This window comes from Vulpes lagopus, chromosome 4 (genome assembly GCF_018345385.1).
Source record: "Vulpes lagopus strain Blue_001 chromosome 4, ASM1834538v1, whole genome shotgun sequence".
Lineage (NCBI taxonomy): Eukaryota > Metazoa > Chordata > Mammalia > Carnivora > Canidae > Vulpes > Vulpes lagopus.
In genome coordinates, this window is record NC_054827.1 from 78,456,675 (window position 1) to 78,483,913 (window position 27,239).

Here is a 27,239-nt window from a genome sequence, read left to right on the forward strand (position 1 = left end):
GAGGGTTAGTGGAAAAAACCGAGGAATTTTTGGAGTCTTCACTATGTGGTGATTGTTGAAATTTAGGAGGCGAGAATGCTTAAAAATAGCATGAAAGTATTAAGAACGTCATTCTGAATACAAACAATTAGGGAGTGGATAAAGAAAAGCCATCAAAGGAAACTATGAAGGAGTAGTAAAAAGCAGCCATGAGAGCAATTTTAAGGAGTGGTCAATATGCAGATGCAACCCAGGGGACAACATGATGAGAACTGAAGAGAAGCAACTGAACTGAGCAATTAAGAAGTCTTTGGTGACCTAGTAAAAGCACTTCCAGTAGAGAGGTGAATGTAAGTCAGATTTGCTGTGGGTTGAGAGAAAATGAGATATGAGGAAATGGATGCTGTGAATATAGATTCATGTTTCAGGAAGTTTGCCTCTAAAACCTAAATCAGAACACAATGATTCACTGCTTAAAACCTGCTGATGGATTTCCATTACACTTGAAATAAAATGTATCCCTCATCATAAACTACTAGACTATGTAATTAGGACCCTACTTATCAATCCGACTTCTTGGAATGTTCTGCCCTTCTCGTCATACCTCAAACTTACTGAATTCTTTCCTTTCCAGGATTATGCCAACACCATTCCTAACACAGGGTCTTTGCTTTTGCCATTTCCTCTTTTTTGTATACTGTCCTTTCTGGCTTTTGGAAGGATTGTGAAACAGTAAGGAAGGTGTATGGGTCAGATCTTCCTTTGTGAGGAGCATCATTAGCGCCTTTCAGCTGCCATGTTTTCTGATCTACTCACACTCAGGCCACGTTTACACTGAGCTGAGTCTAGCTGACGACGGAGTACAGAACAAATACTAGAGCTCATCTATTCCTGCCTAACACAGGACTCTTCAACACAGCCATTTTTCCTCTGGGTCTCCTCATTGACTTAAAATTTTCTCACAGCCGCACTGTACCCTGAAGCTCTTCCCACCCAGTCCTCCTTCCTTCCTGCTTTCCTTTTCCAGGTTTCAGGACAGTACTGATGTTTGAAGACTCGCCTGTCTTCTGCGTACCACACCTTTATCCTTCACAGATGTTTCCTAGGCTCTTTTATGACTGATCCTGTCTTGTTATCTCCAATTCAGAGGACCTACACTGTCACAGTTCAAAAGTCACTTTATCACAGACCTTCTCAATGCTATAGTGCTCCACCCATGGTCAGCTCCTTTCTCACTGTTCTGTCTTACTTTCTTCATAGAATTTATCATTGTACCTTTTAAGTTATTAAGACGATGTTTATATGCTGATTAAAGTAATTTAGAAAAAAATAGAGAAAAAAATTTAAAAAAAAAAGTAATTTAGAGACATTTCGAACATTTCACCTCAACCACTTTAGTTTCCACCTCTAAAAAGGATAACATTTTCATAAATGGACAAAGTATTATTGAAATGCCTGATGAAATAGAAATTTCTTTGTAACATCTAATTCCTATCCATATTCAAATTGTCAATGTCTCCAAAATGCCTTTTATAGCTACTTTGTCCAAACCATGCCTCAGTCCAGGACAAAGCATTCTATCTGGGTGATGTCTTTTAAGCCCCTATTAATCCACATCAATCCCTTTTTTCATGCACTGATTTGTAAGAGAATGGCCAGTTGTCCTATAGACTGCATCACTTTTTGGATTTGTCTGATTGTTTCCCCACAGTGTCTTTTTCTTTTCTTTTTTTTTCTCTTTGAAAGTGATTTTTCTATCCCCTAAATTTCCTCTACATGAGAAATTAGATTTTAAGATTTAATTAAATTCAGGTTAAACATTATTGGATAAAAGATCTAAGATTGAGTACTTCCTATTGAATTGCATGGGCAGACATATAATATCTGGTAATACTCCAATTGGTGATGCAAACTTAGACCATTATATTAGATTGGTGACACCCTGTGGCAAAATTAACATTTTCTCCCTTGGGACCAGAAAATGCGTGCTGTGTGTTACTTTGGAAATATATGAAGATACAGTTCTCCATCACAAATCAATGATTCTAAGATTTTTAATACCGTTTACCTTAACTCCATGCTTTTGTTTGCCTATTTACTTTGCTTAATGTAGTGTTTTGCCATAGAGAAATTTTCATTGTCATAGAGTACAGTTTGTCAATCTTTTCTTATTGTATTAGTCTTCTAGGTCTGCTATAACAAAATATCACATACTTGGTGGGTAAACAACAGGAATTTGTTTTCTAACAGTTTTGGAGGCTGGAATTCAAGAACAAGGTGCCACCTGGGTTTGTTTTTCTGGAAGCCTTTTCTTGGCATCCAGATAGCTGCCTTTTCCCTCTGTCTTCACATAGCCTTTATTCTGTGGGTGTACATCCTTTGGTGTTTCTACTTCTTATAAGGACATCACTCCTGTCAGATTAGAGCCCCTCTCTTTTTAAAAGATTTTTATATGTATTTATTCATGAGAGACACCGAGAGAGAGGCAGAGACATAGGCAGAGGGAGAAGCAGGATCCACACAGGGAGCTCGATGCGGGACTGGATCCCAGGACCCCAGGATCACAATCTGAGCTGAAGGCAGATGCTCAACCAATGACCCACCCAGGTGTCCCTAAAGCCCCTCTCATGATTTCACTTAACCTTAATTACTTTTTTTTAAAAAAATATATTTTATTCATTTATTTGAGAGAGAGATAAAGCATGAGTTGAGGCAGAGGGAGAGGGAGAAGCAGACTCCCCAAATGACAGGGAGCCTGACTCGGGGCTTTATCCCAGGATCCTTACATCATAACCTGAGTTAAAGTGAGATGCTCAACTGACAACCCAGGCACCCCAAGATTGCACATTTTAATACCAGAGAGAAAATCATACTTAGAGAAATGGAACTTACTCCTATAATCAATATGAAAATCATGAAATGACTGAAAAGGAAGCTATAACATATGCCCTAAACATAAAGCAACAGGAAAGAAAAAATTTGATAAAATATTCTTGAAGCAGCAACTGGTGAAAAAAGAGAATAAACTCCTTTCCACTTAGAACAGGTCAAGGTCTGACTGCACAATAAACAGGTTTGTTATATGATGAAAAATAACCCCTTGTCCTCTATTTTGCAAATATTTTTCCTATTTCATTATTTGGCTTATTATTTTTTTTAAAGATTTATTTATTTGAAGGAGGGGGTAGGTAAGGGGAGAGGAAGAGTCTCAGACTCCCCACTGAGCCCAGAGCCTGATGCAAGGCTCAAGCTCACAACCCTAAGATCATGACCTGAGCTGAAATCGAGTCAGATGCTTAACTGGTTGAATCACCTGCCTTTACTTTTTTTTTAATCTTGACATTTTTTTTGTTCTTTATTGGTTTTACTATCACATTTGTTTTCATTGTGAGGGTTTTTCTTTTTAATTATGGTAAGTATATGTATATACTACACTCTTTATATTATCCTCTATGTAATCTTACATATTTATGTTCTAGTTATTTATATAAAAATAAGAGTGATAGGGATCCCTGGGTGGCGCAGCGGTTTGGCGCCTGCCTTTGGCCCAGGGCGTGATCCTGGAGGCCCGGGATCGAATCCCACGTCAGGCTCCCGGTGCATGGAGCCTGCTTCTCCCTCTGCCTGTATCTCTGCCTCTCTCTCTCTCTCTGTGACTATCATAAATAAATAAAAATTAAAAAAAAAATTTAAAAAAAAATAAGAGTGATAGACAATATTGGAGTACCTCTGGATTATGTGATCTGGAGGACAACTCTCAAAGTATATACAATGATCGAACTTTCTGAAATCCTTATCACGTTCTCACACTTGGTTTTTGTCTTGCAAAGGAATGGAATGCTAAGTTCAAAATAATTTTCCCTTACAATTTTGAAGTTATTATTTTCTGGCATCTAATGTTTCTGATGAGAAATCTGATGCTAGTTCAATTATTACTGTTTTATAGGAGAGCAGATTGTCCCTGAAAGATTCTGAAATGTCTGATATGTAGTTTCTTTTACCATTTTAGTTTGCTCAGTACTAGGTGGGATAGGACTATCAATCTGAGAACTTGTACTGATCTTCAGTTTCCTGAAAATTTTCTTCAATTATTTGATATTTTTCTACCTCTTCTCCATTTGTTGCTGTTTCTGGAATTCCTATTAGTCATATGATGGATCTATAGGATTAATCCTCCATGTTTTTTTTCAATTTTTCCATGTTTTTGTCTGAAATCTCCAAGTTCTGGAGTTTTTCAATTAAATTATCTCATCATTCTATTAAATTTTTGATTTTGTCTATCATATGCTTATTTTCAACAGTCTTTCATTATTCTCAGAATATTCCTCTCTCAAGAGTATGCTCTTCTCCAAAATAGTATTTTTTGACTACCTCTTAGGAAGCTTAATATTATTAGGAATTTGTTTTGCTTCCTAAGCTGACTCTGAGTCTTCCTAGATAATGGTTTTCCTTAGTTTATTTTTCATGCTGTTGATTTTCTTTTTATCTCTGACAGTTTTTGATTCTTCATTTTTAAGAATGGGAGTCTAGATAGATGTGAAGAGAGACTATACTGGGGCAGGGAATCTGAAACAATTCGAGTGCAATGGTTTCCTAAACAGCTTTTAAATTTTACATTTGGCTGTCTTCTCATTTCCATCCCCTACTGTGCCAGACAACTCTAAGCCTAGGGCCTCTCTGGGACTCTGTCAGGCAGATCAACTCTGAGGCTTTGGTCATCTGAAATTCTAAGGAGTTGAGACTTTGATGATCTGTCTCATTTGTCAACAGGCTTCCATGTCTCTTTGGATCTTTCAGATATATGTTTTTTTTAAGATTTTATTTATTTATTCATGAGAGACACACAGCGAGGCAGAGACATAGGCAGAGAGAGAGGCAGGCTCCCCGCTGGGAGCCCCATGAGGGACTCCATTCCAGGACCAAAGGATCACAACCTGAGCCAAAGGCAGATGCTCAATCACTAAGCCACCCAGGTGCCCCGATCTTTCAGATATTTTTTTGAAATATCTTCTCTGTTGATGTTAGCTCTCCAGATCACTTTAGTATTGGAAACTATTTCTCAACTATTGTTTTATTAAGGTTTCAGGAGCAAGACTAAACAAATACTAATGCTACTATCCTCTTAAACCACAAGTTCTATCTACTTTTGGCTCTGGTTCTGGACTTACTATTTTGATTACAATAGTAGCAAATACATTTTAATATCCTAGAGTGATTTTTGTATTACTATTCTTTTTCACCATTTTGTAACTTATTTTTATCCAATTATCCTTGAGATGATCATTAGAATAATTTTTATTATTCAAGAAAAAATGGAGGTGCTTGGGTGTCTCAGTCTGTTAAGCATCTGCCTTTAGTTCAGGTCATGATCTCAGGGACCTAGGATCAAATCCTACACTGGGTTCCCTGCTCAGAGGGGAGTCTGCTTCTTCCTCTTCCTCTGCCCCTCCGTGTGCGCATGTGACCTCTCAATAAATAAAGTCTTTAAAAAAAATAAAAAATGGAGAATTTTCATTTTGATTAAACTTACAGATAAATCTATGGATCTATGTGCATTAGTAAAATTTTGTGATTTTCTACCTACTGATCCTACAGATTTCCTTTTAAGTTTATTTGTAGGAATTTCATACTGCTATTATTTTAACTTAAATTGCTCATTGATTTTGCAAATTTTTCTGAAAATCAGCTACTTTATTGAATTATTTTTCAATTCTAATAGTCTGATACCCTTGGATTTTTCCAGGTAATCATATTATCTACACATAATGTTAATCTTAAATATCACTTCTTTTTCTTGTTTTATTACATCACTGATTATAATTTTAGAGTGTTGATAACTATTTTACTGATGTTTGTGACAGAGACGTTAATCCTCTATCTTTAGTAATAGATGATCTGACCCCAAGTTTTAGCAGAGCATACAGTTTTTCAGCTAGAGTTTTTATTCTTTTTTATTTTTTAAGATTTTATTTATCCATTCATGAGACAGAGAGAGAAAGGCAGACACACAGGCAGAGGAAAAAGCAGGCTCAATGTGCGACTTGATCCCGGATCCTAGGATCACGCCCTGAGCCAAAGGTAGATGCTCAGCTGCTGAGCCACCCAGGTGTCCCCAGCTAGAAATTTCTTTTTCCAGCCTCCCTTGTAGCAAGGAGTGGACATGACACTAATTCTCCCAATTATGTAGAAGTGATGCATTAACTTTCCTGTCATTCCCTTAGAAAGATATCCTGTTGAAAATATTTTAACACTTAAAAATCTATTTTCCCAAATTATTTGCTCACATCCTATAAAGTTCTAGTGTTGCAGTTACCAGGTTTAAGAAACACTAGCATATTTGAAGTATGTTGTTCATGTTAAAAATGTACCTCCTATATCTGGTTTATTAACATATTTTATTAGAAATGGATTTTGAGTATTTTTGAGTCCCTTTTTGGATATTTAGCTAATCTCCTTAATCCAGAATTATGATTAATTAATACATATTTGTATTTTGAACCATCCCTTTGCATTTTAAAAATAAACTCTGGTTATAGTGAAATGTTCCTTTAAGACAATACCAAATTGATTTTGTCAACATCTAAAATTTTTGCACATAAATGTTCATAGCGAACATGAAACATGAGCTTATAAAATGGTGAGTAACATGCACCCTCTTTTTTTTAAATTTTGTTTATTTATTCATGAGAAAGAGAGAGACAGAGACAGAGACAGAGACAGAGACACAGGCAAAGGGAGAAGCAGGCTCCATGCAGGAAGCCTGACATGGGACTCGATCCTGAGTCTCCAGGATCACGACCTGGGCCGAAAGCAGGCGCTTAACTGCTAAGCCACCCGGGCATCCCAACATGTACCCTCTTATCGTGGAGCATACAGTCAGTGATATTAAATGATTTAAATCTTCTCCGTGCAAGCTTCAAAATTTAAGTTCTCCATCATACTTTGAATTTAAAGCAGCAGAATTAGTTCCTTGGGAATTTTTATGAATTCAAAGTTGTTTGGTGTTTTTTTTTTATTTAAGTAATCTCTACAGCCAACGTGGGGCTTGAATCCACAACCCCAAGATCAAGAGTTGCAGGCTCCTGCAACTGAGCCAGCCAGGCGCCTGCTCCTCATGAATTTTTAAACTCACCCAGAACTCTGAGTGGGTTGGACGCCTTTTTATTTTACAGCATGGAATTGCGGCATCATCCTATCATTCAGTCCTATCTATAGTTATCGACCTAATTCAGTTTTCTATCTTTTTTGAGTCATCTGTTTCCCTTGGAAAGTGACTATTTCATTTCAATATTAAAATTCATTGGCAGCATGAAGTCGTATAAAGTATTTTAATAATTTGTAAACCTCCCTCTTGTTATTTTTTTAAAGTAAGCTTTATGCCCAACGTAGGGCTTGAACTCACAACCCAGATATCGAGAGATGCATGCCCTACAGACTGATCCAGCCAGGTGCCCCAACCTTCCTTTTAAACTACCAAAAACTGTATTAGTGGCAATATTACCTTTCCTTTTCGAGTCAACAGTGATTTATAGAAATACTTTAAAAGGTTAGGTTTTCTAATTTTGTTTTTTTTTGGGGGGGGGTTTCCTTTAACCTTTAATTTTTAGAGTTACACCATCATACTAGTTTTACCTGTCCAAATTTAGTTCATTCTTCTAAGCCTAACACATAGGCCAAATCCTTCAAGAAGACTTTCTTCTGTCCTACTGGTTCTCTCCCTTCTTTAAACATATATATATATATATGTTTATATAATAAAAATATATACCTAAACACATATATAAATATATAAACATATATATTAAATATATAAACATGTTTATACGTATAAACACATTTATATATAAACACATATAAAACATATATAAACATATATATGTTGAGAATATATATATATATATATCCTTTATACATAGCCCATAGTGTTTATACATCTTCCCCCTTACCCTGCCTCAACCCCATATTCAGGCTATTTCACTCCTTTATAAGGTTTACAACTTAGTTCAGTGATTTGTGGGTTTTCACAGCAAGATCCCACCCAACGCAACAAATATTCATTGGGCGCCTGTGCATCAGGCACCGTATCAGGCACTGGGATCCGCGTTAAATGAAAGATACCATCCTGTACTTGAAGAAAGCCTAGTACGAGTGATGAACAAGTAAACAAACTAATTACCCAAATGAGCTTCAAGAACTTAGTTTGGAGCTTAAGATAACATAACGTGTATAAGCAGCTTCCGACCCTGGACAACAAAGGATGCAAGAGAACAGATCCCTTCAGGGAGGGAGAAGGGAGCTAAGGTACCGTCAAGTACCGCTTTACCGTAAGTAGCCTAATAATCCAACCCATTAGATATACAATCTACAGGCGACAGCACCTGCCTTAAAAGCACGTGGGATTGTAAGGGGGAAAAAATGCAAATTCATACCTACTAAAATCAGAATTGGGAGGACGGGACGTTTAAATCTGCGTTTTAAACAAACTCTCCATGTACTCAGGCCACCCAAGATTTTAGAATACAGCGCAGTCAAACTCGGCAGGCCTCATTCCCCAGCCGCTCCCTCCCTTCGGCTAAGGAGGCTGGCCCCGCGGCGCGCCTCTCCTCCCTCCCTTCCTTCTCTCCCCCGGAGCGGTCCATCTCGTCTGCGGTCACCCAGCGGGAAGCAAGGCGCAGCCACCTACCGCCCAAACTACCACGCAGACACCTGGACCCTCGCTCCGCAAAGGATTCCGGGAAACCGCAACAAGCCAATCTAAAGGGCGGGAGGAGGGGCAGAAGAAGAGGGACGAGCGGCTTCTTTGATTGACGCGAAGTACGCCCAATGAGAGCAGAGGACCAGGGACGCTTCCGCCTCAATGGGCGGGCTATTAGCAACGTCAACCAATCCGACTCCGAAGCGTCTACCTTGTGTGGGAGGTCCTTGAGGCCGCTGAGGTCGTTGGTGTCTGTTGAACGGCTTGTGCAAGTCGTGCTGCCTTGGGCAGGGCGTTAAAGTCGTTCTCGAGGGGAACGTCTCTGTCCGAAGAGAAAATGAGTTTAGCTCTGAGGTCGGTAATGAGGAGGCCGCAATGCCCTGCACACCTCGCAGCGGGCCCCAGGGCGGGCGTGTGTGGAAGGGAGGTAGCTGGGCCGAGGCGAGCTGGAAGGGGATGCATTTTGGGATGAGGGCGAGGAGCCTCGGCCAGCCTTCCTGGCTCGGATTCCTCACCCTGGGGGCCCTGGTGCTCCGCAGGTGAGGAGTCCCGTGCATTTCTGCCGAGGTAGTTAGCGTCTGTATCAGCGCGTTGGGCTTTGCACCACCGAGGAGATGGGTTTCTAGCTGCGAGGAGGGAGTGAACTATCGCGATGCTTCTGTCTCGCGGTGTTTCTCCGCGAAGTCAGGCCGGGGAGCATCCCTGGGTTCAGCTCCGCCCTCCGGGTCTGCAGCCCCTGCAGCCCCTGCAGCCCCTGCAGCCCCTGCAGCCCCTGCAGCTCCTGCAGCCGTCAGACCGAGCTATAAATTTTGGAAAGAGCTTTAAACCCTCCTTGCTCTTATCCTGGGGCCCTGCTTTAAGGTATAACGGGCGACCCATATAAATGACTTTAATTGATTTCTCAAAAAAAAAATTTTTTTTTTAGTTTTGTTTACCTTTCATTGACTTCCAATCTCTAACCCCGTCCGTTGCCCCCAGCAGCAGCAGCAGCACCTAGATGTTTTTACACGTTGCACCTTTAAAAAAAAAAAAAAAAAAAAAGGTGGTTACGCCTTTCTGAACAGGTGCGGCTTTGGGCTGGGAGATGATGGTGGCAGCCCTGCCTCGACCCCGTGGCGGGTCCTGCTGTTGACCTGGCGGTCCAGAGAAGGTGACCGCGGGGACGGGGGTCCCTGTTCGCGCGAAGTCAGGTGTCTTGTGAAAGGTTGTTCCCCCGCTCTGTTTATTACTATAGGTCTCCTGGTCATCTTCTGATCGTCTGTCTCTTGACTTTGTGGTAGGTTTTTAGAAAGCAAAACACAGGCAAATAGGTAAGGTGTTTTTATTAAATAAAATCAACTAGGCTTTACATTTCAAAGTGTTAGGAAATTGGTTTCAGACTTCTTGTACGGATGTTGCGGCACCATTCGAAATTTTGGAACACTAAGATGAGTATCTCTTAAGACATACCTGGCTCCCCCCCCCCCCTTTTTTTTTTAAGATTTATTTATTCTTGAGAGTTAGAGAGGCAGAGACACAGGCAGAGGGAGAAGCAGGCTCCAATGCACGGAGCCCGAGGCAGGGACTCGATACCCGGACCCCAGGGTCACGCCCTGGACTGAAGGCAGGTGCTCAACCGCTGGGCCACTCAGGGATCCCCATTTCTGCCTTTTTAAATAAAATCTACTTTCAAGAAATTTCGAGGATTTAGGAGAAGCTATATCTAAATTTACAAGTGAAATTTAGAAAACCATGGACTCTTCACTAGGGGGTGGGCAAGGCTTTGACTCATGGAAGAAAAATTTCATTTTTCTCTCAAATAATTCCTTTTAAGAAATTTAAAAAATATAGAAAATTAGCACAAGCATTCTTGTTTTGGCTTTTAATTTTCGTGGTATATTTAGACTTCAGTATTTCGGTTGATTTGTTAATATCAATGGAAGAAATTATAAATAAAGCCCCAAACTTAGCAATGTGTACTGTAAATCACACATTTGAACCCACAATGCCACAAACTTTGTAAGTTAATTGTTAAGTGATACGCTTTTTTTTGGTAGTAATTTTGATAACTTATAAATGCTCTCAAAAGTAAACCAAATATGCAATGATTCTCAATTATGAATTTTCCTTTGATTAATTTAATACTATTGTAGAGTAATGTTAATAAGTAGGAGTGCTTTGGTTTTGTTGCGATTTCTGTGATGAATAATTTTTTTATTCACAGTTATTTCTTCCACATTAATATCAGAATAAATACAAAGCCAGAAGGAAAGAAAGTTAGGTTCTTTTTTTCTTATAATAACATGTAACACTTTTCAGTTTTGGAAAGTGCAGATTTATAGCAGCTTGGACTATGGATTGAGCAAGGCTTTGACTCATGGAAGAAAAATTTCATTTTTCTCTCAAATATCCTTTTTAGAAATTAAAAAAATTATTCCTTGTTTAATTTCTTTGTCGCATTTTGAAATTTTAATTATCTAGATGTGTAGGAGAATAGAATTAAAGTAGACTGAATAGACTTTTCTTCTCATTTCATAGAAATGAGCTTGTAGTAGACAAAACAAAGAGAAAAAAAAGAAGAGAACTCTCTGAAGAACAGAAACAAGAAATTAAAGATGCTTTTGAACTATTTGACACAGACAAAGATGAAGCAATAGATTATCACGAACTAAAGGTAATAATATACTTTAAAATGTATATTTTTCTGTTAAAATCGTTTGCATTTTCTATAGTTGGCTAAAATAACCCATCTAAAGTATTTTAACTAAACTGGTTGTGGAAATATGAAACCATTTGAGATGTTCACAGTTAAGTGCTATAATAAAATTAAATACTAGCATCTTTTTAGACTTTCCTTTTCACACTGTGAAGCGAATAGTATTTTAAATATAAAAGTATATTACTATGGTAGGGCCTTATTTTCACTCATGTAATAAAAAGATTTCAAACTATAGGATTTAAACAGTTCTTACTGTATTTTTGCCACTGCTGGTTTTTTTTTTCGTTTGTGTATGACTCATTCTTTTTTCACATTGTGAGAGTGTTCTTTTAATTTGAACACATTAGTAATACATTCTGTACATACTTTCTCTAGTGCAAACAATATAAGTGATGTCTGATGTCAACGCAGTGCTAATGGGGGAAAATGTCAACTTTAGGGCCTAGAATTATAAAGATGTGAGGGAAAATTAAAGTTTAGGGTAGTACAGATCTCACACTCAGCATGAGAAAGGCAACATTTTGGTAGCTCCATTTTTTTTTTTTTTTAAGATTTTATTTATTTTTTCATGAGAGACAGAGAGAGAGAGAGAGAGAGAGAGAGACAGGCACAGGGAGAGAAGCAGGCTCCATGCAGGGAGCCCGACGTGACACTCGATCCCAGGTTCTCAGGATCACGCCCTGGGCTGAAGACGGCGCTAAACTGCTGAGACACCCGGGCTGCCCTGTCTCTTCCATTTGTTACCATTGTTATTATCTTGGCTTGGGATCTTACTTCATACCTGGATCTTCTTAAATGTTTTCTCCATTTCTGGTTCGCTCTGTATACTACCATTAGATTCACCTTTCTAAGACTCTTTCCTCCTATTATTCATTGTTCGTAAACCTTTAGTGGCTCCTCATTGTACACTGCATAAAGTTCAGATTCCTTTGATTTTTATTGAATACTCCCCACACTTTTACTACTACCTACTTTTCTCGTTGCTAAGGACTTGTTTCCACCTGAGCTCTTCCGGTTCAGTAAGCTGCTCTGTTCACTGTCCTTAAGCCTATATATTATGGTATCTGTTTTAATGCCAGTCATCCTTTTCTCAGTGCTCTTCTACTTTATTTCATCCATATGTCAGGGAACAAATGGAACCTTTCTGAGTAAGATTTCTTTAATCAGTATCCTGTCTCTCCTTTTTGTTAATAGTAACAAGATCTTTTCTTTAAACTCAGGGCCTGGACTATTTACTTAATAACTAATCATGTAGAGTCTCATGATAACTCTTACTTTAATTTTTTTATCTCTTCTGTTGTATACATTTTTAATATTTATGCTATACTTTTTTTCATTTTGGTAATCATTTGAGAACAAGTAATTTGTTAAAATGATTTGTACAGTAAGTCAGTCTTATATGGTGTATTTTATAAACACTTGATTGGTTTGTCATATAAAAAAGGATATGTAAGTGAAAAAATTGCTATTTCAGTAGTGGAGAAAAGCTATCACTTTGATTTTTTAAGAGACATAAAACATGCAAAAGATTTAAATGTTTTATTAATGTGCTGACATCTCTTAAGTTGTAAAAACTTATTTAAGAATTGGAAGTCACTTCTTTTGAAAGAGTGCTTTATAATTTGCTTTTCCCTTTTAATCCAAAAGGTGGCAATGAGAGCCTTGGGGTTTGATGTAAAAAAAGCTGATGTACTGAAGATTCTTAAAGATTATGACAGAGAAGCCACAGGGAAAATCACCTTTGAAGATTTTAATGAAGTTGGTGTGTATTTTAATAGTCTTTGTAATTAGCACTTGTTACGAAATTATCTGGTTAATATTAGTTTTTTTTAATTCTCTGGGTTATGGAATTTTGTTATTGAACATTGCTGTATAATGTAGATATTATATAGGGATTTGGGGGCACTCTTTTTACTTATTTTCAAAGAAAAAAATAAGATTTACAGCTTCACTATGGGATTTATCATTTTGTCTTTTGTTCTGAAGATTCTAATTAAGGAACTATTATGTAGCTTTTTGTGGAATGATGTCTTCCTAAGTAATGTGTTTGTATCATGTGATAAAACTAAAAAGGTGATCAAAAAATTATTTTCTTAGGCTAAAACAGAAAATTTGGTATCCTTTTGTTTGGAAAATATTTCCTAAGACCATTCTGGTGTGTGATTTTTGTTGGCAGAGTGGGAGAAGAGAAAACCTATAGCATTTGGTATCTTTGGCTGAAGATGAAGTGCATGCCTTCAGGTTGACAAAGCTTATAAGGGGCTGCATATTCTGTGTGACTTGATCTCAGTGAATAAAGTCATCTGTTTAAAGTTGAGAATGGGGAGAGGATTGTAATAAAGGCATTTGGCAAACTCAAGCAGGAGAAAACATTTTAGAATAACCAACTAAGCGTAATGTGTCATGAGCTTAATATGACTGAATTTTTATATAGTTGATTGTAGTGAATTAGTTATAGCATATATCAAGCTTTTTTAGAATAGAAGATTCTGGAAGGCAAGGCCTTTGTTATTATTTAAATATATTGCATAGAATATTATACATAGAATGTACATCTATTCAGAGTTTAATTTTCTAAAGCAGTAATACTTAATATGGGTCATGATATAAGCATATCATATTGTTATTTTTAAATATTTTAAAAATTTAGAAACAAATCCAGTTACAAACCTTTTGTGTAAATATTCAGCATGAATATTGTACTGCATGAAGCAGTACAGAAAGCAAAAACAAATGGCAGTTTGGAAAAGATAGATTCATATCATTAAGTCATTGGTTTTATTTTTTTAATTTGAAAACTCAAAACCAAGGTGAGGAAGAGGAAAGTTAAAGGATAAACCTAAAAGAGAAAGGAAGAACAACACAGAATATCCCCACCTTATAAATTAGGAAATAACTGTTTAGAAAGGCAGCTCATCCCTTGGGGAGCATATTGTTGTTGTTGTTGTTGTTGTTTTCTGATCTGTAGATTTATTTACTTGAGAAGGGGGAAGGAACCATCTTTATTCTTTTAGTCTTTCATTATTGAAGTTCTTCTACAGTTAATGATCTTAGTCCAAGTTCCAACTTAGATTGTTAATTTATAGAAACAGGTATTAGGATATAGTGGCAATGATATTGTTAGGAAAGAGCTACAGTTCAGGCACATTTGATACAATGTAGTGGTTTATCATGGACATTTTAAAATCAAATTGCCTGGGTTCAGATATTGGTTTTGTATGACTTGGTCATTTTTCTTGTCTCTGACTCATTTGCAGCTATATATAGTGGGGATAGTTGTACTATCTTGTGATTTTTGGGAGGAATAAATAAGTTAATACATAAAATATGTCAAATGTTTATTAGAAAGGGTCCTAGCTATAATAGTAAGTACTATTTAGTATTTGTTATTATTACTTTAAAAAATTGTCTTTGTTTCACTTTGCTTTAGTGCCTGGAGATAATTGTATATGTATCCACTTGAACATAAAAAGTCTTGTATTCATGTTTTTCTGATTACATTTTTTTCATAGTTGCAGGCTATTTAAGGCATTCTATCATGGTCATTAATGATTTTATGCAACATATTACAACATCTTAAGTAAATACAGTTTTAAAATGTGATTTTATTAGCAGTTGAAGCCAGAGTGCCATGCCATCTTCACCCTTTCCTTACCCTTCATTTTTCTATATTATTATTGGAGCCATCGATACTGGGTTCTTTCCAGAATAAATGACCATGGCTAAACATCTGCTCTGACTTTGAAAGATAGAACTTTTGACCAACTTAGCACACACTTTAGCTATCTTAAAGGCTACCTATTGAAAATATCAGTAGTCAAATAAAAATTTATTACTGTTTAGAAATCAAACAGCCAAGAACTGTATATTTTCTCCATTTGTTAATTACTTTTCAATGATAACTGACCACAAATGAGTGTCTATTTTATACTTTGGAACAAGTAACTCTGAACCAGAACATTTGATTCTGGTTAATACATAATTTTATCTATTACTATTGAAAGATACTGTTCCACAGCTATTTCTGGAGGAAGTCTAATATTAAACCAGAATTTTTCCACTGTTAGAAAAAAATATTAAAATATATTTAATGTAACTTAAGAATCTAGCAGCTTGAGGTTAGTGAGTAACAAAGGCGTTTTAGGAATTGCTCCTTCAAAATAAGACCAAGATAAGTTAGATGTTTGTACTCCCTCTTTTTTGGGGCACAAACTAATCATTCCATTGCCTATTTAGAATAGAATATTTATTATTGTTTTTGCTTTGCTTATTTAATAAACATTTGCTGAAGTTTTTGGTATTAGGTACTTCACTGGGTTGAGGGAGAGGCATTAAAAGTTACTAAGGTTCTTTCAAGGAGCTTACTAATTAAATGTAGGTAATAACAAACTATAATGTTCTGTGGTAAATTATAATTTTGTTTAGAGAAGGAGTTGGCAAACTACAACCCTTAGGCCAAATTCAGCTGTTGCTTCCATAGTACCTCGTCTTTTATACTGCTTTTGTGCTGTCTTGGCAGATAAAGTAGTTGAGTCAAAGACCTTAAACTCTCCACAAAACCTAAAATATTTACTATCTGGCCTTTAACAAAAAAAAAGAATTGTCATTTCCTGGTCTCGAAGAAGACTTTACAGAGGAGATTTTTAATTGGGGCCTTTGGGAATGTGACTAGCATTTGATCTTGAGATTGTGGGAGCAAGTACAGAAAGACATTGCAGGCAAAGAAAACAGCAACAAAGAGCAGAATAGTAAAAGTATATAGTATGTTTGAGAAACTTCAGGTAGTCTCTTACTGTCGAAGTTAGGGAAATGAAAGATAGGATTGGGTCAAATAGGTAAAGTCTTGCATCAGATGTAGAGCTTGGACTTTATTTTTTTTAAAGGTTTATTTATTCATGAGAGACACACAGAGAAAGAGGCAGAGACCCAGGCAGAGGGAGAAGCAGGCTCCGTGCACAGAGCCCGATGCAGGACTCTATCCAGGACTCCAGGATCATGCCCTGGGCCAAAAGCATATGCTCAACCGCTGAGCCACCCAGGCGTCCCAAGCATGGACTTTAGTCAGCAGATGATCATTTTCAGTTTCTGAGGAAGAGAAGATGATATATTTTAGAAAGCTAACTGTTGAGGGTATTAAAGATGGGTTTCAGGGGAGTGAGACTGCAGACAGGAAAATAATAGACTTTTTATGCTAAGGGTGGTGAGAATGAAAAGACACACATTTAAGAGTAAAAAAGGTAGTATCCTCAGTATTCTGGTAATCACTGATTAGGTTTATGGGATTCAAAATGTTCAGACTTCAAATATGGGAGACTATCTGTTAAATGTGCTGTTATCTTTTTTGGAGGTGGGGCATCAAACACTATCTTGGTGATAGTAGGAGGAATTTGGGTTCCAAAATGTTGAGTTTAGGGATGCCTGGGTGGCTCAGGGGTTGAGCATCATCTGCCTTTGGCCAGGTGTGATCACGGGGTCCTGGGATTGAGTACCACATCGGGCTCCCTGCATAGAGCCTGCTTCTCCCTCTACCTGTGTCTCTGCCTCTCTCTGTGTGTCTCTCAGGAATAAATGAATAAATCTTTTTGTTTTTAAAGATACTTTATTTTTAAAAAAAGTTAAGTTTAAAATAACTTGTATTTTAGGATAGAAACCCCTAAAAGGCGGGGATCCCTGGGTGGCTCAGCAGTTTAGTGCCTGCCTTTAGCCCAGGGTGTGATCCTGGAGTCCCAGGATTGAGTCCCACGTTGGGCTCCCTCCAAGGAGCCTGCTTCTCCCCCTGCCTGTGTCTCTGCCTCTCTCCCTCTCTGTCTCTCATGAATAACTAAATAAAATCTTAAAAAAAAAAAAAAAAAAAACCTAAAAGGCAGTGAGAAATACACCTGAAGCTATATTTCTAGCAGTACTTTTAATGATTTTTGATAAACTTTTAATGTGCTATGTTTTTAAGTAATTTTTGTAATGTGTAGGTCTAACTATTTTGAGAAGTATAATTCTGGTAATACGGTTTTTTTAAAAACAGAATTACAAGGACAGAGATTTGTGAATTAGGTAGAACACACCTTAACTGTATGCTAGTGATTTATTTTCATTGGGGAAAAAAGTGTATTTCTTGTAATTAAATTCTACTTTGTGGAATAGGAGTAGAGCATGAAAGCATGGAAGAGAGTCACCATAAATTTACAATGTTCTAGCTGTCCAGAACGATGGGTATTTATAATTCCCAAGAAAAGTTGTATTCTAAGGCAAAGTATTGATAAAAGATTATATATACACATAAGTCTGAAGTAACTAACACAATTAAAGCACTAGTGGGATAAGAATTTATACATCTTGGAGCCCCATCTGTTCCCCATATCACCCTGTTGCTTCTTTAAGTACATTAATACTTTCAGCAAGCTGCTTTTTTGGTTCACCTGTCATGTAAATTATTTAATTGGTGAAGAAAATTTCTTAACACTTTTTTTTTCCTTGTCCTGCTTTTTTGTTGGGACTAAATTCAAAATAAGTTGAGTATGAGCCATAGAGTTAAGCATGGTATTTTATTTTGGTGTTATGGCTGTATATATGCCAACTCCTTTTTGATTGAATATTTATGAGCTTTGGTGATTTGCATACTTATAGTAATATACTTCAATTAGTTACTTGAAAGACTTTTTTGGGTACAATTAATGGATAATAGAAAACTACTAAATATATAGGTAGACGATTTAACATTAGCTCAAATAGGTGCTTATTCTAAAGCTTACTCAAGGGGCAGCTTTGGTGGCTCAGTGGTTTAGCGCCGCCTTCAGCCCAGGGCCTGATCCTGGAGACTCGGGATCGAGTCTCACGTCAGGGTCCCTGCATGGAGCCTACTTCTCCCTCTGCCTGTGTCTCTGCCCCCGCCCCCCTCTATCTCTCTCTCTCTCTCTCTCTGTGTCTCTCATGAATAAATAAATAAAATCTAAAAAAAAATAAACAAAAAATAAAGCTTACTCAACCAAATATGATGACACTGCAGCAAAACAATAATAATTTTTTGTGGGCTTGAATTGTATTCTTCCTTTTGCGTGCATTAAACATTCCAGTACTTTCCATCTACAAACACTGGTGCAAGTTTTTAATGATTCTATAAACCTCACCAAGACTGAATTATTTTTAATGGCACAGTGAAAGTCATAAATAATTTTTGTTTAGTAGTCAACTAGCATGTGGAATTGTTTCAGAGATGTTTACTTAGATATTTTCAGAATTTGATCTAGTAACTTAAAAAAATTCTACCACATATTTTTAAATTTTTGTTATTGTGAAAAAAAATTTTTTTATTGTGGCTATTGATTAAAGACTGAAAATATTGTTTAAGCTTACTATATTATTAGATATTATTACACTTAGCCTACCAAAATACATTATTACTATTGAGATCTGATATTACTCACTTTTAGTTGTCTGAGAGTTATCTTGCTGAACAAAATTGGCATAGCTTTTGGGATATCTTTCCAGACCTTTTCTTTTTCTTTTTTCAGTGGAGGGACTTTCTTACTGTAATCGTGGTCCTTTTGAAAACTAGTTTTTGTGTTTTGGAAAACCAGGAAGTTCTTTAAATCATAAAGATATCAGCGGAATTTTCATCTGACATTGTGTCTTTATCAATTTGGCAGTGCATTTTATTAATTTGTCATGATTTTTTTCCTTTAAATTGAATTTAATTTGAGAACAGTAATGTTACTATTAAGTTCAGCCATCCAACTTTTCCTATCTAATGAGTCTTAATTGTTTTGTTGGTATATCATCTCTACAACTAAGTAACAAACTCCTAGACTTTTGTGCTTACTGTCAGTGGAGCCTAGTACAATTCTTGATAATAGTAGACCTTAAATAAATATGGTATATACTCCGTTTTATTTTGCCTTTATGTGAGTTAGTTTTGCTTCCTCTTGTAATAGGATGAATTGTTGATAACGTAAAGATTAAATTTTAAAATTCATATTTTAAAATTTCATATTTGTAATTTCATGTTTATCTTTTTGGTTTCTTGGGCTCTGATTTGGCAGTTTATTATCAAACTAAATGTTGAAAGATTCCTAACTTTAATTTTCATCTAATACTTAGTTGATTTAACAGATGAATGCATTTGTGTTTACAGAGTGTTTTTAAATTAAAAACAATTTTTTTTAACTGTAGTGACAGACTGGATATTGGAAAGAGATCCACATGAAGAAATATTAAAGGCATTTAAACTGTTTGATGATGATGATTCAGGTAAAATAAGCTTGAGGAATTTGCGACGTGTTGCCAGAGAATTGGGTGAAAACATGAGTGATGAAGAACTTCGGGCTATGATAGAAGAATTTGATAAAGATGGTGATGGAGAAAGTAAGTTTTGGGTGAAACATATATTCCAGGTATAATTCCTGATATATGCATATAGTAAATTTTTCTAAAATCAAATGATTTTCAAGACCCATTGCAGACTGTCTGTGTTTAGTGTAAATGTTTTCTTGTAATGGGCTTTTTGCATAAACATTTCACATAATTTAATTCAGAATGATTTAAAACCAACTGTACTGTTTGTAATATGGGGTTCCAGTAATATGAGTACCAAGAAGGTACTTTTCTTCAAGGATGAAGCATCACCAAAATTTCAGATACTCAATAAACTATCAGTTTTTAATGCCTTCTTTCTTAACCTACATAACACTTCTAATCTGTAAGTTCTATTGGTTCTACTCTTTAAATGTTTTGAATCTTTTTTTGTATCTTTATTTACTGCTGCCACCCTAGTTCAGGCCCTAATTTCTTTGTAGGAATGTTATCATAGCCTCATTCATTATTTCCTTGAATGCCTGCTGGATACCGTGCCTTGTGTGCCAACTGATGCTACACAATGAAGAAGGCAGAAGTGGTTCCTCTAACTTCCTAATTGCCCTCTAAGCCTGTGGGACTCTACCCTCTAATTTAGTCTATTGCTAACTTTCTTTTCCTAAAGAACAGGTTTGATGATGTCATTACCTTCTTCAAAAGCTGAATGATTCTTCAGTGCCTACAGAGTAAATTTCAAAGCTTTCTAAGATATGTTCTGCCCTAACTATCTGGTTTTATTTTCCACTGTGGTCTTCCACTTTTCTCCTTTAACCTTCACCTCCCACACATACAGACCTTGACCAAATACAGTCTATCCTGAAAGCATTTTTTCTTCATGCTATTCCTTAATCCTCGGATGTTCTAATTGCCAATTTCTGTTTGCTAATTAATGTTCGTCTTTCTCTCTGGATCATTTCAAACTCCATCTTTTTCTCAAAAGCCTTTTCTAGTGGTCTCTGTGAATTATGAGACTTCCATTTAGAAGAACAAAGTATTTTGACACTTTTATGCAATGCCTTCTGTTGGTTACATATATGTGTATCTCTCCAGTATATTGTAAGTCTCATAAGAGCTCTATGGAATCATAGTGTGAAAGCCCTAAGGCTTTGGAATCATAGAGATCTGAATTCGAATTGAATCTCTACCACTTATGTAGTTGTTATGTAAGTTTTGTGCAAGTTTCAATGTTTCCTAAGTCTTGGCTTCCCATTTATTAAAATGAGAATGGTGATCCCTTCCAGGGTGGTTCTAAGTATTAAAGGGAGATATTGAAGGTGCTTAAATGGAAGCTTGTTTTCCATTTTTTGTATCTTAACTCATGTTTATATTCCCCTGCATTTTCTTGAACATAGTAAGTGTTCTGATGTTTATTGATTTAAAGCCCTGAGCAGGAATGTGTGTTACAGTAGTTATATATTGATACAGTATCAACTATACATATATACATAATACATATATTACCTTGGAAATACAGGCATGCTTTAATAAGGAGGTGAGACAGTAGCGACTAGGTATTAGTTCAGGTTTGTAGATTGTCCTTTAGAATTGTGCATTATTATACTTTCTCATAGTTACATAAATATTATTTGAGCATTATAATACTTTGTAATACTAGTTCTTTAAATGGTATTGATAGATTTATTTATATTTTAAAACAAAGATGATTAAAACTTGAGGACATTTAAATGATTTCTTAAGATGTCACTCTAATATTTGGATTTAGTATCCACTCCCCTCATATTTTAAAAATTTTTGTGTCTTCCACAGTTGTTGGCTGTTGCCCTAAACTAGCTTTAAAGCAACTCCATTCTGTAAGGGTACTATCTTCAGTGGCATAGAGAATTTTGGTATGTCTAGTTCATAAATCTTTAGTAATGGCTTTTACCTGTGTCAAAAGATAGTTATTTTCTTTTCCTGTACTAGGCACATGCAAATTAGATTTTGGTTATTAGCCTCATTTGACATTAGAAGAAAATAACAATTAGGAAGCTGCCTCTTAAATTCAAATTTGATGTGAAACTGCCTAGAAAATGTGCCCATTTCTCGCATCCTTTGTTAGTCTGCTTTGTTTGCTGCTTTTGAATCTCTGAGTTCACACCTGTGCTCCATTGCTTGAAGATTTTAGTGCATCTTTAAAACATTTCTTTGGTTTTCAATGCTTGCTTTACATTAAGTGACTGTACAACTGTTGCTTGGGCATCCTCCTGTACTTCTTCAAATGATCAATAGGCAGATAACATTTTTTCTCATTTTTGCAAGTGATTGATTACAAATAAAATACAGTAATGCATAGTCTTTTATTGTTAAGATTTGTCTTTTTTGTGTGTGGAGAGGGTGTTCTTATTATATTAAGTTCAACTAATCTAATACTTTCCAATCTGAGATGTGAGTTTCTGGGGGTGGGGTCCTCCTGAAGTATTGCATGTAGTCTAGGCGTATGCATCAAATATTGTCTGTAGACCATATGAATAATAGTATTGCCAGTGTATACAATACATATACTGCTATTTTTTATTTATATGTGTAAATGCTCTTGCAATTGATAAAAATACTTATCCAGAATTTGTAGTAGCTATTTGACATTATCTACTTTGTAAACAAGGCATACTAAGTATAACTCTTATGGCAAGTCCAGGAAATTATTGTTGAAAGGCATTTTCATATTTAGAAACAATGAGAGCTATAATCTATTTCGTCTGGCTTTGGGCTACTGCCTTATGTGGATCTCCGCAGCTATATGAAAAACTGCCCATTTTTTGAGAAAGCACAAGTCACATTTTATAATAACTTGTTAATTTGGATACTTTTGGCTGCAGTTTGGTTTAGATATAACCTGTTTTCTTTGTACATGTTAAACTAGTAAAGATCATAGTATTTACTGTCTTTTTTTGTAGACTTTAGTAATTCTTTTGTCTTCATGAATTTTTCACACTTTAGTATTTAGAAGCAATGAAATTTTTTAAACATTGTGTATATAGAGTAATAAATATGGTGAATGAGGAGTTAAAGGAGAGGAAGATACAATGTAAAATATAAATAGAGCTGTGGCAATGATACAGAAAGAATGAATCCCTTCCCCATTATCACTCCCAAGATATATAAAAGTAAATCTTTTTTTTTTTTTTAAGATTTTATTTATTTATTCACAAGAGACACACACTGAGAGAGGCAGAGACACAGGCAGAGGGAGAAGCAGGCTCCATGCAGGGAGCCCGACCTGGGCTGAGGGTGGCGCCAAACCCCTGAGCCACCTGGGCTGCCCAAATCTTTTGAAAAAATAAAAGCAGCATTTAAAAACCCAAAGTGGGGACGCCTAGGTGGCTCAGTCCGTTAAGAATCTGCCTTCAGCTCAGGTCATGATCCCGGGGTCCTGGAATCCAGCCCCATGTTGGGCTCCCTGCTCAGCAGAGTCAGTTTCTCCTTCTCCCTCTGCCCCTCCCCCCACTCGTGCTCTCTGTCTCTCAAAGAAATAAAATCTTTATTAAAGTATTTATTTAAAAGACAGATATACACTATGGAATGATTGATTTATGAAAATTTTGTTTTAAAAGACGGTGTAGAGGAAAATGAAGTGTTTGATTCAGTAAGTATTTTATCAGGTGCCTATTTAAAGGGAGGCATTGTGCTACATTAAATATAGGAGCTTGATATAAATATTGATAGAAAAGGTTATGAAGCTAAATGTACGAAGGCATTACAGGTTTTCTTAATTGTCTGAAAGGCTCACTGGTACCTGAGGAGCTCATTTACTTTCCTTAGCAACATTCTTCCTTTCAGCTTTCTACTTTTTTGGGTTTAAGTAATCTGTTTTTAGGCTGTGGAAATTATAGAATAGATTAAAATATGTTTAACTGCTACAATACTTTATAAAGTGTTCATACGTAAATATAACAAAAGTTAACTTTTGTGGTTTCAGGTAGATACATGAAACTTAATTTTGAAATTTGAGTATTGAAATTTTACAGATTGAGAGAAAAATGTTCTAGGTCTTTAAGGAACAAATCATGTATGCCATATTTTGAATAATTTAATCATGGCTCTGTTATGCTATTAAAATAATTTCTAGTCAAATCATTCGAGGTTACTTTATGTTGTTTTCCTTAAAAATATACTTTATTTCTTGTTTTGGTCTAGATACCTCAGTCTAGATTTACTAAGTCACAGGTTCTTAAATGAAAGTGTGTAATGATGAGATTGTTTAAACGTTTATATATTTTGTACTTTTTAATTTATTTTCTTATTAATTTGTTTTTATTGAAGTTCGATTTGCCAACATATATCACCCAGTGCTCATCTCATCAAGTGCCCTCTCCTCAGTGCCCATCACCCAGTTACCCCAACCCCCTGCCCATCCCCCCTTCCACAATCCTTTGTTCATTTCCCAGAGTTAGTCTCCCATGGTTTGTCTCCCTCTCTAGTTTTTCCCCCTCAGTTCCCCTCCTTTCCCTTATTATTTTTTTCTTTTTTACAGTAGGAGAGAAAGGGGCCGTAGCTTTCATAACATACTGAAACATGTGTTTAAGTGCCAAAGTTAAAGATCACTACTACAATTTGTAAGATCATTGAAAGTTTACAGGTTATATATTCTCTTCTACTCTGTCATAGTGTCTTATAGATGTTTAATATTGGAATCTTTGGATTCTGATTCATTTTTAGCTTCTGGACATCTCATTCTTCTTAACCCCTTCAAGTTTATTTTCACACTATTTTCTTTTTTTTAACTATTGCCGATGGTGTTCTCCTACCCTAGCTTTCTTTCCACTTCCTGTTAAACCAAATCCTGTTTTTATTTTAGAGCTCAAGTCAAGATTTATTCTTACATAAATTTTTCTCAGAAGTAATGATTTTTCCCATTATGATGTTTTTCAACACAGATATGTGGTTTTTAATAATAAATCATGTTTTGTGTTATACAGCAATAGTTCTCTGTTTCAGTTATGAAACATGACTTACATAATTTATTGAAACTGATTTTCTTTGTGGTTTCTGGAACCGGTATACTTTTTTCATTCTTGATGTACATATTTATCTCAACATTTTTTTATTGGTTAATTTTTTTCTAGCTTTTCCTTATGAATCTTCTCAAACACAGAGAAAAAAATGTTAATTTAATACAATGAACACCTTTCTACCTTCTACTTAGATTCAATAATTAACATTTTACTATATTTGCTTTGTCTGTAGTAGATTTCTTTTCTGGATCATTTGAAAAATATATCATGAACTTGACCTTCCCAACATTTTAGCATGCATCTGCTAAGAATAAGGATATTATCTTTCATAATTATCATGCCATTGTTGTGCTAAGAAAACTAAAAATAATTTTATAATATCACCTAATATCTTCATTTAAATTGCAAGATACAATAGAACAGGAACCCTGGTGTCTGTTTATTACCAGGTAGAAACAACATAAAAGATCATCTTGTAGTTCAGTATTTTTAGATGAAGAAATTAAGACACAGAACTGTTCTGTCTCAGATCTCTGACTGGAACCCGGGTTTCTTTTTTCCTCATTACATTGTTCTTGTTATCATTATCAAAATGATCATTCATAAATTGTGCATTGTTAGGGTATGTGTTAAGTTTTGGAGCCCATGAAGTCACCTGTTTTACCAAAAAGAAACATTCTTTTTTGAACAACTCTATTAATTTGTGTGTATATGTATGTATGCATTTAAAAAATTATATTTAGGGATCCCTGGGTGGCTCAGCGGCTTAGCGCCTGCCTTCTGCCTGGAGCATGATCCTGGAATTCCAGGATCAAGTCCCATGTAGGGGTCCTTGCATGGGGCCTGCTTCTCCCTCTGCCTGTGTCTCTGCCTGTCTCTTTGTGTCTCTCATGAATAAATAAATAAATTCTTTTTAAAAAATTATATTTAATAAGATTGTTACCTATTTCTAGGTTGCTTTCTTAAATCTTGTACTATATAAACTGTAAGTTCCAACTGAATTTTATTGATGGTTTTGGTAAACTGTTTGTCTTTATGAGTAATTATTTCTGCATTTATATCCATATAGTATAGTTGCTATATTACCTTGCTAATTAAGATTAAATTTGTATCTAGATACTTTGAGGTCTGGTGAGCTGGTTTCAATTTTTTTTTATTTGTTTTTGTTTTTTTAGTAGGCTTTTAAATCTATAAAAGTTCAAAAAGCAATTTGACTTTTTAAATCTAATATATTTTCCTTTAGAATTCAAATATATATGCGTGATAGATTTAAGCTTATTTATGAAGGATTTACTAAATGAACTAGTAGAATAAAGATTATAAAGAAGATTTAACCCTTTAAGAAATTAAAAATGTCAAGCTTTAAAACTATTTTTGTAAGTGTATATACCTATTATGATTATGAGGGACTTCTTTATAACTTAAATCATGTCTTTCAGTAATATTATAGAATATTAATTTATATTGTTTGTCACATGTTACATATTTGTACTCATGGGGCTGTACTTAGTAAACATGATCAACTTCCTATCAAATAAGTAAAAGCAAAACAGTATGTCTTGGTTTATTAACAATTTTGCATAATGTAGAATTTGAAGATACTTAGTATAAAATACTAGTATTGTTCTGTGAAAAAAATTTATATTTCTGACTTACATTTTCTTTCTTACCACAGTAAATCAAGAGGAGTTCATTGCTATTATGACTGGTGACATTTAAAGAATTACAAGGATAAACACTAAGAATGTTGCAGTTCTCATCTCATATTCTATTTTTGTGCTTGGAGCCATGTTAAGAAAAAAACCCAACTTAGTTCTTTTTTTTCCAAAAGGACCAAAAATAAGTGTCTTATGTATTCATATTTTACTACTGTTAAGTTTCTTTGTATGAACAGTATTGTTAGCACTCTATTAGGTTAGCTTTGTATTTATAGTACAGCTTTTATATATATATAAAGTTTAAAAAATTGAATCATGTGGTATACATTCTCTGAAAGTTTTTTATTCGGCATCAGCAGTCACTTTTGTTTTGATGTACGCGTTACAGACTTTCATTAATAAAATGTTTATTTTAGTAGTATTTTAAAGTATGGTAAATTTTCTGTCTTATAATTACAAATATCTATAACCAGTGGTATCTTTCTTAAATCTTTTCTCTTTATACTACTATTTTCAGAAACAAAAACTGAAATACAAATAACAATAGAATAGCACATCTTTCCATTGTAACTTTAACATTTCATGTTTCAGTACAAGATGATGACTCAATTGAGGCATAATTCCTTTTTTAAGAGTCATGTCTTTCAGTTTGGAAGGAGAAAATGTGCATATAGAGCCATTTATCCTCATGTATTATGTTCTATAGCATTTCTGGTGTCTTAACATAAGTTATGACAGTTAAATCTGGATATTTCCCTCTTAAACTAATTGAGTACAGTTTGAATCATCTGGTTTCTTGACAAAGTGAAAGATTGAAATTTTGGAATTTTGATCTGTTACAATAATTATCACTCAATTAAACGTCACAATGATGAAAGTAGAAAACTAAGCCACAGAAATCATTTAAGATAGTT

The 27,239-nt window shown here is 35.4% G+C and overlaps 2 protein-coding genes across 2 annotated transcripts in view; one reads left to right on the forward strand and one right to left on the reverse strand.

Moving 5' to 3' along the window:
* Positions 1-8,988, reverse strand: part of POLR3G (RNA polymerase III subunit G) — a 107,059-nt gene extending 98,071 nt beyond the window's left edge. Inside the window, exon 1 of the mRNA XM_041751350.1 lies at positions 8,886-8,988. The gene's annotated coding sequence lies outside the window, so the exon portion shown is untranslated. The remainder of the gene's footprint in view (positions 1-8,885) is intronic.
* On the forward strand, positions 8,896-26,746 carry CETN3 (centrin 3). Its single transcript, XM_041751353.1, has 5 exons — positions 8,896-9,028; positions 11,192-11,327; positions 13,020-13,134; positions 19,536-19,727; positions 26,343-26,746. The coding sequence occupies exons 1-5, from the start codon at positions 9,012-9,014 to the stop codon at positions 26,384-26,386; spliced, it is 504 nt and encodes a 167-aa protein (XP_041607287.1). The 5' UTR covers positions 8,896-9,011; the 3' UTR covers positions 26,387-26,746.
* Positions 26,747-27,239: the final 493 nt, after the last annotated feature.